This window comes from Quercus robur, chromosome 2, assembly GCF_932294415.1.
Source record: "Quercus robur chromosome 2, dhQueRobu3.1, whole genome shotgun sequence".
NCBI classification, from domain to species: Eukaryota; Viridiplantae; Streptophyta; class Magnoliopsida; order Fagales; family Fagaceae; genus Quercus; species Quercus robur.
The window spans coordinates 91,799,202-91,810,630 of NC_065535.1; the positions used below are offsets into that span (position 1 = coordinate 91,799,202).

General features: G+C 30.6%; 1 protein-coding gene across 1 annotated transcript; it reads right to left on the reverse strand.

The window, feature by feature from the left end:
- Nucleotides 1-7,346: 7,346 nt before the first annotated feature.
- On the reverse strand, nucleotides 7,347-9,045 carry LOC126715818 (auxin-responsive protein IAA33). Its single transcript, XM_050416619.1, has 2 exons — nucleotides 8,320-9,045; nucleotides 7,347-7,897 (listed from the first exon to the last, which is right to left on the reverse strand). Exons 1-2 carry the CDS (start codon nucleotides 8,751-8,753, stop codon nucleotides 7,819-7,821), a joined length of 513 nt encoding a protein of 170 aa, XP_050272576.1. The 5' UTR covers nucleotides 8,754-9,045; the 3' UTR covers nucleotides 7,347-7,818.
- Between the last annotated feature and the right edge of the window lie 2,384 nt (nucleotides 9,046-11,429).

Below are 11,429 nucleotides of genomic sequence, written 5' to 3' on the forward strand. Positions count from 1 at the left end.
CTTCTCTCACAAATTACCATTGCAAGGCATGCATTTTCATGTCAGAATGCAGCATTTTTATAGTTTCTTTGGTCTGAAAAGTGTAGAAAGTAGAAACGGGTTCAAGATTTAGAAATATTGAAAATTGGAAGCTATGACTATCTTATGCACCGATATGTGCATCTTCTCTTACGTGTTACTAGCTAATATAAATAGTTAAGGTTATAATTGAACCAAGCAGTTTATAAACAGCTTGGGTTTGACTTGATAAAAAATTAGTTCATATTTGTGTATAAACAAATCAAACTCAAGCTTAGTTTTATGTTTGTTTAATAAACAAGTCCAAGCAAAATAAATTGTTCATGAATAAACTTATAAACAATAGGCCTTGATAAAGAACAAGTTGAGTCTAGACTTGTTTATAGGCTTTGTAATTAGCTTGACATAGACTTTTGACAAATTAATCTATATCTTATTAGAAGTTGGGATCACTTGTTCAAATCAAGTTAGTTCAATAATAAGCCTGATATGAGTTTAATAATATACTTGTGTTAAATTAATAAAATTGACCGAAGTTTTATCAGGGCCGGTTGTTGCACCCAAGTTCATAAAAAAAGACCTCAAGAGCTTGATATTGAGCTTAATTTCAACTTGATTAACGAATCAAGGTGATGTTACAAACCCATGGGTAGAACTCACCCTTGAAAACCAACTTGCAAGGAGAGGGTGTTTAAGAGCTTATAAATACATGATTAAACTTATACTTAATAAATGTGGGACACTAAGATCATAATAGGTAAGTTCAAGTTTTTGGACTTTTTGATAAGCTTGAGTTCAAACATTGTTTATAGACTTGGTTTGAGCTCAAGCCGAACTTGAATATTTTATTTTTGCTATTGAGCCGACTAGGGGTGTCAATTCGGGTTAGTGTATTGGTTTCATGTTGTGTCGAGGTAGGGGTATTCGACTAAATGGTTCAACCCTAACCCAACCAATTTAATAATCGTATTATGATCTTTCAACCCTAACTCGACCTATTAATAAGACGGGTTGACCTAACCCAACCCATTTGACATGCTTGATAAACGAGTTATGTTGGGTTGACATGAATGTAACACAATTCATTTCAACCTACATAATATTTAATATAACATCAATCTAGAAATAAATTTTTTTTTTTTTTTTTTTTACATCCCAAAAGTAGTGCATACATTTCAAGTCTTCAAATCACATTCAAAATAACATAGTTCAACAAAAATATAACATTTATCTAAAAATAAGTTATTTATACTCTAAAAGAAGTACATACACTTCAACCCAAATTCAAAATAACATAGTTTAACAAAAATAACGTAGTTTGACAAAAATATAATATCCTTGAAACTCGCCAAATGCTAAATATTAATATTGAAAGAATTGGAGCAAACAGTAGACTAATCCTAACTATAACTACGATTATCATCCACAGAGAGAGAGAGAGAGAGAGAGAGAGCAATAACCGGTTTGAGACTTTGAGTTTAAGAATTGAGCATGAGACTATAAGATAGTAGAGTGAGTAGTACGACTAAGATTTAAAAAAAAAAAATTAGATATTTATAAGAAGGTTTAGAGATTTAGGGTTTGTAGGGTTTAGAGATCTAGGATTTGTAAAGTTTCAATTTCCAATTATATTACTTGTAAGTTTTTGTAATTACTCATTTTTCTTTTTAAATTTAAAATACGTGTTGGATATAAAAGGTATTTGACAATTCTAAAATAAAATGAATATTTATTTGTTATACAAGTTAAACAAATTGTGTTAAGTGAGTCATTTAGAGTTGATACAAATAAATTGGTGTGTCAAATGTGTCTATTGCGGGTTGACCCGCTTATGACATGTTTTTTATTGTGTTGCTTTCGAGTCGACTCGTTTATGACCCAAACCCATTAAGGCACAACCCTAACCTGCAAAAACCCATGTCAGGTTCGTGTCGTATTTGCGGGTTGGGTCGAACATTGACACCCCTAGAGCCGACCTTAAACATCTACTATTGGACAATCTTCAACTTGTTTACAACCTTAGAAATAATCGGTAGTATCATGCCTTTAGTGAAAGTTGACTATTTTTCTCATGGTTAGTAACAATATTTTGAAGGTTGTAACTCTTTAATTATGACATTTAAATTATTATTTTTCATTCATATCTTTTCGGTGTTTATTTATACGTTTATACTATTTAGTTTTTTACTACAAAATATATATATATATATATATATATAAGAAAATTCTAAAATCTCTAGAATGAGTGAATAAAAATCTTTTTTGAAGAGGAGCAATATATTGTCTTAAAGACAACAGTTCAACATTTTTTTTTGAATGAATTCAGTTCCAAGACTCATCCAATCCACGAGTGACTTGTGTCAAGAAAAAACAAAGGTTCTCAAGTGGGGAAAATGGATAAAAGAAAAGAAAGAATATTTGAAGGATAATAAAATATAGATACGATTTTCTTTGTTGCAGTACATTAGATTTTTCTATCAAATTCAAAAATATAGTTGTTTTGAATTTAATTGCTATTAAAAAAGATAATAAGTTTTACTTCGTTGATTAATGCAATTATATGTTCGAAACTGGACTCAAAATCGGTTTGATAAAAGCCGTAAAATTGGCAGCTCAACCGATAAAAACTAGAAATCGAACTCATTAATTTTTATTCTTTGACCATTCCAGTTTTTAAAACCATGGTCTTAAGGAAGTTTAAGTTGTCTTTAAAAAAAAAAAAAAAAAAGGAAAAAAAAAAAAAGAAAAAAGAAAAAAGAGAAAGAAAGAGAAAGAGTAGAGTTCTTTCTCTTCAAACTTTAAAAGGTTAAACGATGGCTAACTACGACGTACTAACGTAGCTGGCAATTACAGTGGGATGTTGAAGTTAGGCTTCATTAGTTCCATATGCCATGTACACTTTCAAAATTTCAGTACTTAGCAACTTTTAATCTCAACGAGATTTTCCAAATAGAGATCGAATTTGAAATTTTGAATGAAGGAAGGATGTATATATACCAAGTTACCAAATAAGGATGCTTGACATTTTGGCCATTTTTCAATTATTACTAATTGTTTTTATATTACAAATACTGAAATAGTCTCAAACATATGGGACATTTCAATTGCAATTTGACAATAATATCATACATATTTCACATTTGTAGAGGTCCATAATGAAGTTAAAGTAGATTTAAAATTGGAGGTTGAGCATAAATAAAACCACGAATGTTGACAACTTCGCAAGATGATTTATATTGATGGCTATTGGGACCTAGTTTGTGCAAAAACCATTAAATGGCTATGTCTGTTTAATTATGGTGAACTGGTCACCTCCTAGGCCTTTTGAGTTGTCTCATCTTACTAAAATTGATTTGGTTCATCTCACTTATGCATTAAAAAAGGACATTAACAAGCAAGAATGTCAATACAGTGGGCACAAGCATGAATTATTGGTTGCTTTTTAGTAATAGAGGAAGTGGAGATTAGGGGCAGATCTGTAGGAGTTTGAATGCAACTTTTTGAAGAACTTGAGGAGGGCTAATTATGAGTCATGAAAGCTGTCTCACTGGCAAGTCGCAACTTTGGTTTTGTTTAGCATGAAATGAATTGTTCTTCTCATAAATGAAATTTGATATAGTACCCCACTTAATAATTTTTTCATTAACTATGTTCCTTGAATTATTCACACATTAGCGGTGTAATAGTGACCACATTAACAAGCAAGTGTTCAACTTTATGTTCACCCATGCTAGTCCAACTATGAGGCCTTAAATTGGAAAAATGATTTATTGTAATGGTGATACCCATGTCATGATTACACCTATGCTATCTCTTTTTCTTTTTCTTTTTCTTTTTCTTTTTATTTTTTTTTCTTTTTTCTTTTTCTTTAAATATAGACATGACTGAATTTCAATCTATGATATCTATTTCATAATAATTACTATTTATTATTAAACTAAGATATAAGTCGGCTTTTGGTTATTAGTAGAATTCAAACTTAGGACCTCATATCTTATATTTGATGACAAATAAAAGACTTTGTTAGTTAAGCTAACAACCCCTTAAATTGAGACTATGTCAAAACTCAAAAGTAAGAGATTTATATATGTTTTCCAATGGTTTTTTAAAACTAGCAATTAACAATAGACTTTCAGCAAAATAGTAATAATAATAATAATAATAATAATAATAATAATAATAATAATAACAACTGAGTCTAAGGCAATAAACACCCTATGCATCGGTCAATAATTGACTAACAATAAAAGGATGAGGGTTCAAAAAAACTCCCTACAGCTACTTTCTCTTCACCAAAAGATCCGCCTAACAGTTTCCTTCATGATGAATATGTTGGAGCTAACTTAGCTATCTAAAAAAACTGAATAAGTGACTTGCAATCAAAAATTAAAGAAAGACGCATTAATTCCAATGAAAAAAAAAACTATCATCTTTAATTGGGTTAGTAAGCTAAACGATAAATTTAAGATCTAGGACTGAAAAATTGATAATTCGCGATACGACCGATGAATATGACACAAACATGATAATGATGACACACAATTAGCAGGTTAGGATTCAAACTTAACAGGTTTGTGTTAAATTCGGATCAACACAAATTGACTTGTTTGATAAATGTGTCAATTTGAGCTAGACACGCGAAACCCATTTCGATCCATTTAACTAAGAGTCATTTAACAATTTACTTTTCAAAACCCTAGGCCTAGTTATATAAACTTACTTTCTCCTCTAAATTTTTTCTCTCCAAGCCACCTCTAAGTTTATGGTTGTAATTATATTTTAATTGGTGGAGATTTTGTTAGAATCTAGTTGTATTGTATACATGTTATATTATATGAGAATTGCTTAAACAAGTTATTTATGTTAGGTAAACATGTTAATATGACTTATGAATCAAATTTGTTGTGCCAAGCTATGTCGACGTTAACACGGCTTATTTATCAAACAGGTTAAGCAAGTCATGTCATGTTACATGTTTAATAAACATGTGGTATTTGTGTCGACTAGTCGACATGACACAAATTCGACACGTGAACATACATTGTCATCCTTACTTAAAATACAACTCAAACTGATGTAGCAATGACATTCAGCTCATACATTAAAGGTAAATTAATAGCATATGTGGATTTGGCACGAAAGGAAAAGTAGTCATTGCTCTTATCTCAAAAAATATATCGCATGAATTACCAAGAAAAAAAAAAAGGAAAGTTGAAATCTCAAATTTTCTTTTACCTTTCTTTTCTTTTTTTTTCTTTCATTAATGGACTAGATCTCACATGCAATGCAAGGCAACCCGAATCCAACTATGTTAAAAGTTTTCTGCTAAAAAAAAAAAAACAGAAGAAGAAGATAAAAATTTGATAAGAGGGTAAGACCCAAATCTAGCTGTCACTTGGTTTAATGTGGACGATTTATTTAAGAACATGAAAGGTACAAACTACAAAACCTTTTTTTTTTTTTTCTTTTTAATAGTTCTTTTCTATTCTTCTTAACATAGTTATATTTTTATTAGTGAACAATTTATTGTTTATTACATTTCTAATGTTGAAGTTTCTCATTAGTGACATCATGAATAATGATGATGCTAGAATAACAGTTTCAACTCCTTTCCTTTTCAAAATTGTTGCAAGTAGCTAGTTGCTTTGCTAAAGAAATAAAGATCATTTACAGGATGTCGGGCATAGCAATCAATTGTATTTATGCCCAACATGGTGGAAAAGCTGTTCATGATCAATACTGAAAGGGTGTTTCTACCTAATTCAAATTCAATGTGCTTAATTAAAATGGGATACTGTATCTAGTATAGACAGATGGACCCTCCATTTCTAACTATGAAAGTTTGTGGTGGGTACAGTATAATAGAAATTTCAAAGCCAATCATTGGTTTTGATTGCAGTGGCCACCACATCTCATAGTTACATATGCCACCAACACCTTGTCGTGAAGAGGGATGGCATTGCAAATGCATATTGCTCTAACAATCATCACCTGTAAAGGGTCCATATACCCTAACCAGCACCACTTATTACGGGGTCCTAAAAAGCTCAAACTATCTATTTCCTTTTGCATCTTGTCTAAAATTCTAAAGGATGCTAATTTTTCTTACATTAAGGATTGGCATTCAAATTCTCCCAATTTTGAAAAGACTGTACAGTACCACTAAACTACGAATCTCTTAACACATTGTAGTCTAATTTGCTACTATTAAAAGCACGATTATGATTGTAGTCACAAATTTAAGGTACTCCTGCACTACAAGAATGCTTTGTACCCCTTGGGAATATAGGAAGATGGGAGTTGATGCATTAGGTGATGGCAATGGTAGTTTGTGTGTTTGGTGGGAGAGAGAGAGAGAGAGAGAGAATAATAAAAATTAAGATTAAAAAAATCATATTTAAATAAGAATATAGAAAAAATAGTAAGTTGTGTTTGTCACTAAAACAAAATAAGCATTCTTTTTTTCAACACTCGAGGAAACTGTTGTAATTAAAAAGACCTAATAATTTCATGTACTGTGTAACAACTTTAAATATATAATTTGACTAAAACTTTGTTAAGCTCGATGCTAATGCTCATTTGCTAATATGACAGATACTTCCTTGTCCATGTATATTGATCAATGTAACCTTTTCACGTTCTAACTTAATTCATTTTCTTCTTGATCAATATCAAGCTTGTTCATAAGTCACTTTATTAATTTATTCTTTTCTTATATATAAGAAAACAATGACTAAATTAATTCTTCTACCCCTTCATAAATATATGCTAATAATTAATAAATTGTAGTTGGAGAGTTATTTAAGTTAATTAGATAGAATGATTTTCCTCTATGAACTTGGGAAAATTCGATTCACCAACCTTGTGGTGTTAAAAATCATATATAATTTTAACTATAAATAGACCATTTATATTTTAAATAAACTACAAATAATAATTTGATATCTTATGAACTTATTGACGAGCTTTACATAATTTAATTCTGAGTCTATAATATATTTTTAGACATGTGTGTGTGTATATATATTTAAATTGAGCCTCTTGTAATCATGCATGCTCAAAGCTTATTTATGAATATATTGTTATGTTTGAACTTAATTTGTTTAATATTTGAGCCTAAACTTGGGATTGAACTTGACTTATTTGTTAAGTAAATGTATATAAAGAAGTATTTCTCCGAGCTCAACTCAAACTATTCATGAACATGTCAATTTGTTTACTACCTTAATCAAAAAAATGAAAATAAGAGATTCTTAAAAGATGATGATTTTAATTAGGTAATTTAAATTAACATAGTTTAATGCTATGTTTTACTCTAAAAGAAAACAAAATAAAAATATATATATTAAATTGATGATGTAGAACGTGACATGAAAATATATGAGATCTCAAAAGCTAGTTTCCTACCTGCCAAGAAAAGAAATTGAGGTAAATGAAAAATAGATACATCATTAAGGGAGAGGTTGCACTCTTCTCAGGAAACTTGTCTTCTCTCTATCTAACTTCTGAGTAGTGGAAAACAAACTTTGATGAGAAGAGAAAATCCGAAAATCCATTTTTGTGAGGAATAAATTCATATTTTTAGTAACCTAAACTTTTTTGGACTAGTAATAATTTATCGAGTAATTTATTCATGATATAAGGAAACAAGGAGCTTTAAACTTAGAAAAGTACACATATATATGCTTCCAAGGCCTACCATGACATTACAAGTTCCAATAATTAATTTTTGGTTTTTGAATTATGTAACTTCTTGACTTTCTTGCCAATACCAACCAAAAAATGCCAAAAATCGGCGAGCTATGCCACTCCTCTTCCCTTCCTTGAGTTTGACTTCACTGGCAGTATTCGAATTCTCTTAGCCACTCGTACAAAATCCCTATTCACACACGCACACAGAGTCAGAATAACACGAAACCGTCATATCGCAACCTTGTAGCTAAGACTACAATGGAAACTTAAATAAACTTATATGCTAAAAGTTTCAGGTCCAGTCCCGGAAAAAACCAAAGAAAATACAAAGAAGGGTAAGAAAACTAGTTACAAACTAAATTTTGCAAAAGAAGAAGAAGAAGAAAAAAAGAGAGAGAAACTTGAAAACCCATATGCTTAAAAGGTCATGGAAAATAGTTCACCCCCAATGGATCAATATGAGGCTAAAAAGAAAAAGAAAGAGTATAATCTTCTATCTGCTTTTAGTGTTTTACTTTGTACTATACCAATTACAGTATATATCATGGGTCTGATGCAATTAATAAGTATAAAGTAAAATACTCAGAATGGGACAGAGAATAAACGTACTTCCAATTAAGGTCACCGGCAAGAAGGAGATCATTTTCCATGTCTTCATAAGCAATGAGATGACCAGGAATAGCATTAGACAGATCAAGATGATCAGTGCTCTCCGAACTAGCGACTCCATTAGTACTGTCACCAATATCCACAAACATCTGCCTCAAGGCCTTAGCTAGGCTTTGGTAACTTGCATGCTTATGAAGACTGATGCGTTGGCAGATCGAACGGCCTTCGAGCACGACTGTCACCGGTGGAACCACCGTGGAAACGAGATCATCATCATCCAGCCCTGCAGGGAATCCTTGAATAAGATTGTTGCTTTTAGGGTTTCCCATAGTGAAGGGTCCAGAAGAAGTGATTGGAGTTGCACCAACCATTAATCTCCTTTCTTGCCATCTTCTTTTCAATGAGTCTTGTCTTTGAGCAACAAAACTATTCATTTTGTTTTTTCTTTTTCGATAAAGTGTTTCTTCTCTGTCTCTTTATATTGATGGGAAATATGGATGAGTATGAGTTGTGTGCTTGCTGGGAGGAGATATAGATAAGAAGCTGAGATGGGTTTGGTTCTATGTGGGATTTAGGAGAGAGAGAGAGAGAGAGAGGTGAAGGAATTCAGTTGGGAAGCTAAGAAGAATTTGGTATTTGGTTGGACAGAGTCAGAGAGTACTATACCAGTAAGTGCAAATACTGTAAAGCTTTATGGGGGACAAGGGGTGTTTGTGTGTGTACGTAGTTATTTGGTGGAGATATATAAATGAGATCGGTGCACGAGTGTGTGAGTGACAGAGAGAAATAAAAATGTAATATCTCACTTGTTCCACTTTATATTTCACTAATATCGTTAATAATAATTAGTAAGTCATCCATGTGATGCACAGATTATTTTGTAATATTTTATATAAAACGATTTTAAAGAATGTTACACATATATTATAAAGTAAAAGTAAACTAAATTAGAATAAAGAAACTTATACATTTTGAGATATTAAAAATTGGTTTAGTACTTTCACTACACTTTTGTAGCATTCTCAAGATAATATTAATTTAAAAAAAAAAAATCATGAAAACAAAAATAAATGCAAAAGAGTAACAGGTTCATGAAAATCAACTAATTTGTGTTGTGTTCATAGACTACATACTGTGAAATGAAAGCATGTCCAACTCTCTTACTTTCTTCTACTCATTAATAGTGCGACATTAAGATATAGTGTAGATAAGTGTGTATGCATATATCTTATAGATAATTTAAAACCATGGTAGAATATGGTTTTACTTTGCGTACTAAATATTCTCTCTACTTATACACCCAAAACAAAAATTATCCAACCAAATTATCCAAACTTACATCAATTTAAGCACCTAATTTAAAAAGAAAAAAAAATTATCCGTAGAGGTTTCGGCGGCTTGATGGTAATAGGAGGCTAGTATATATGACGGAAGTGGTGGTTAATAGTCCTTATTTATTTATTTTTGCTTTTGTTTTTAATACTAATATAATGGCTCAAGCAATTAATGAGATAATAGTAAAATAAGTTAATATGAAATTGTGGGTAACAATAAAAAAATGTTAAATATAAAATTAGAGCGCCATATAGTTGAACTCTATGCACTCTCACATGAAGTCTTTGCTTATATATATATATATATATTTTTTTTTTTTTTGATTGATTGATTTGTTACATTTTTTTTATTAATTTGATAAAGTAATCAAAATTTGTTTATTTTTTTTTATAAATAAAATCAGGCATATGACATATTGTTGTTGATGGAAAATAAAATAAATCACCAAGACTCTAAGAGTGGGATCAATGACTTTTCCTCATATGAAAACAAATGTCACAAGCGTAGAGAGTCTAAAACCGCCCTACTCATCAAAAAAAAAAAAAAAAAAAGTCTAAAACCGCCCTAATGCTTTCCTTTTCCTTTTTCAAGGCTGCCATTTAATGGTCTCCGCATGATATATTGATAATTTGATGGTTGGGAGAGAACTTGAATCCTAATTGACATATTCATTAAAAACACTATAAGATAACAATTAAACAATTAAACTTTTTGTATGTACAATGTGAATTACTCACTATCTATATATGGAGTAATATAGTAAATACCAAAACAAACTCTTTTGATCTTTTACCCTCTTACTCGAGAAATAATACAGTCCTCATGGTGAACTACGTCACTTGTCTACCATTCTACTAAAAGACTTCCGCTTATTTAAAGTTGCTGAGTCGGTAATCAGTTTTTGTTTAAAAAAAAAAAAATTGACTCAACAATTTTAAACAGATAAGAGTTTTTTAGTGGAATAATGGACCATGTCACTTGTCCACCATGAGAACTTTATAATTTCTCCTCTTACTCTATCTCTATTCTCCCCTTCTCGTTATGATCAAATGAATAAAGAGCACAAATAATATGAAAAGAGGAATGTTAAAATTAATTCTAATTTTATTTTTTTAATATATAAATTAACATAGCAATGAATATAATTTATGCTATTTCAACCATATAATAAATTAATATTTGAAAGATTTTTTTATTGGTAACACATTAATTTATAAAGACTATATAATCAAATCAAAACTTGATAAAAACTATAATCATAAGAAGTGAATGTCATAGCATTACTCTATAAAAAATTAGAGAAAAATATTGGGAGGGAGAGTAAGTACTTTAGGTGGGAAGATAAAACAGGTACTACCTCTACAAGTTGGGAAATAAATTAAGGAGTGTGTGGGGGATGTTTGCTTGTGAATGCAAAAGCGAAAAGAGGGTGTGTCTTAAAACTTTGTTGTTTTATAATAGATATATTTTTTGCATTACGTAGGGTAGGTGTTGCTGTGAATGAATAATAAATTAATAATAGACTACAATATTTTTGGGGATGGAGATAACAATTTACATGCGTGAAGAAAAAGCAATCGATTAAAATGAAAAATAATACTAAGAATGATTAAATTAATAAGCAAATTACACAATCTTGTAAATTGAAATGCATGGGCTAAGGTGACGACCGCGCTGCGTTCGCCGAACGGCTTGCTGCTTTGACTCTCAGATGGTCGGAACTAATTAAGTATTCACATTTTCTCAAATAATAATAAATATTCACATGCATGGGC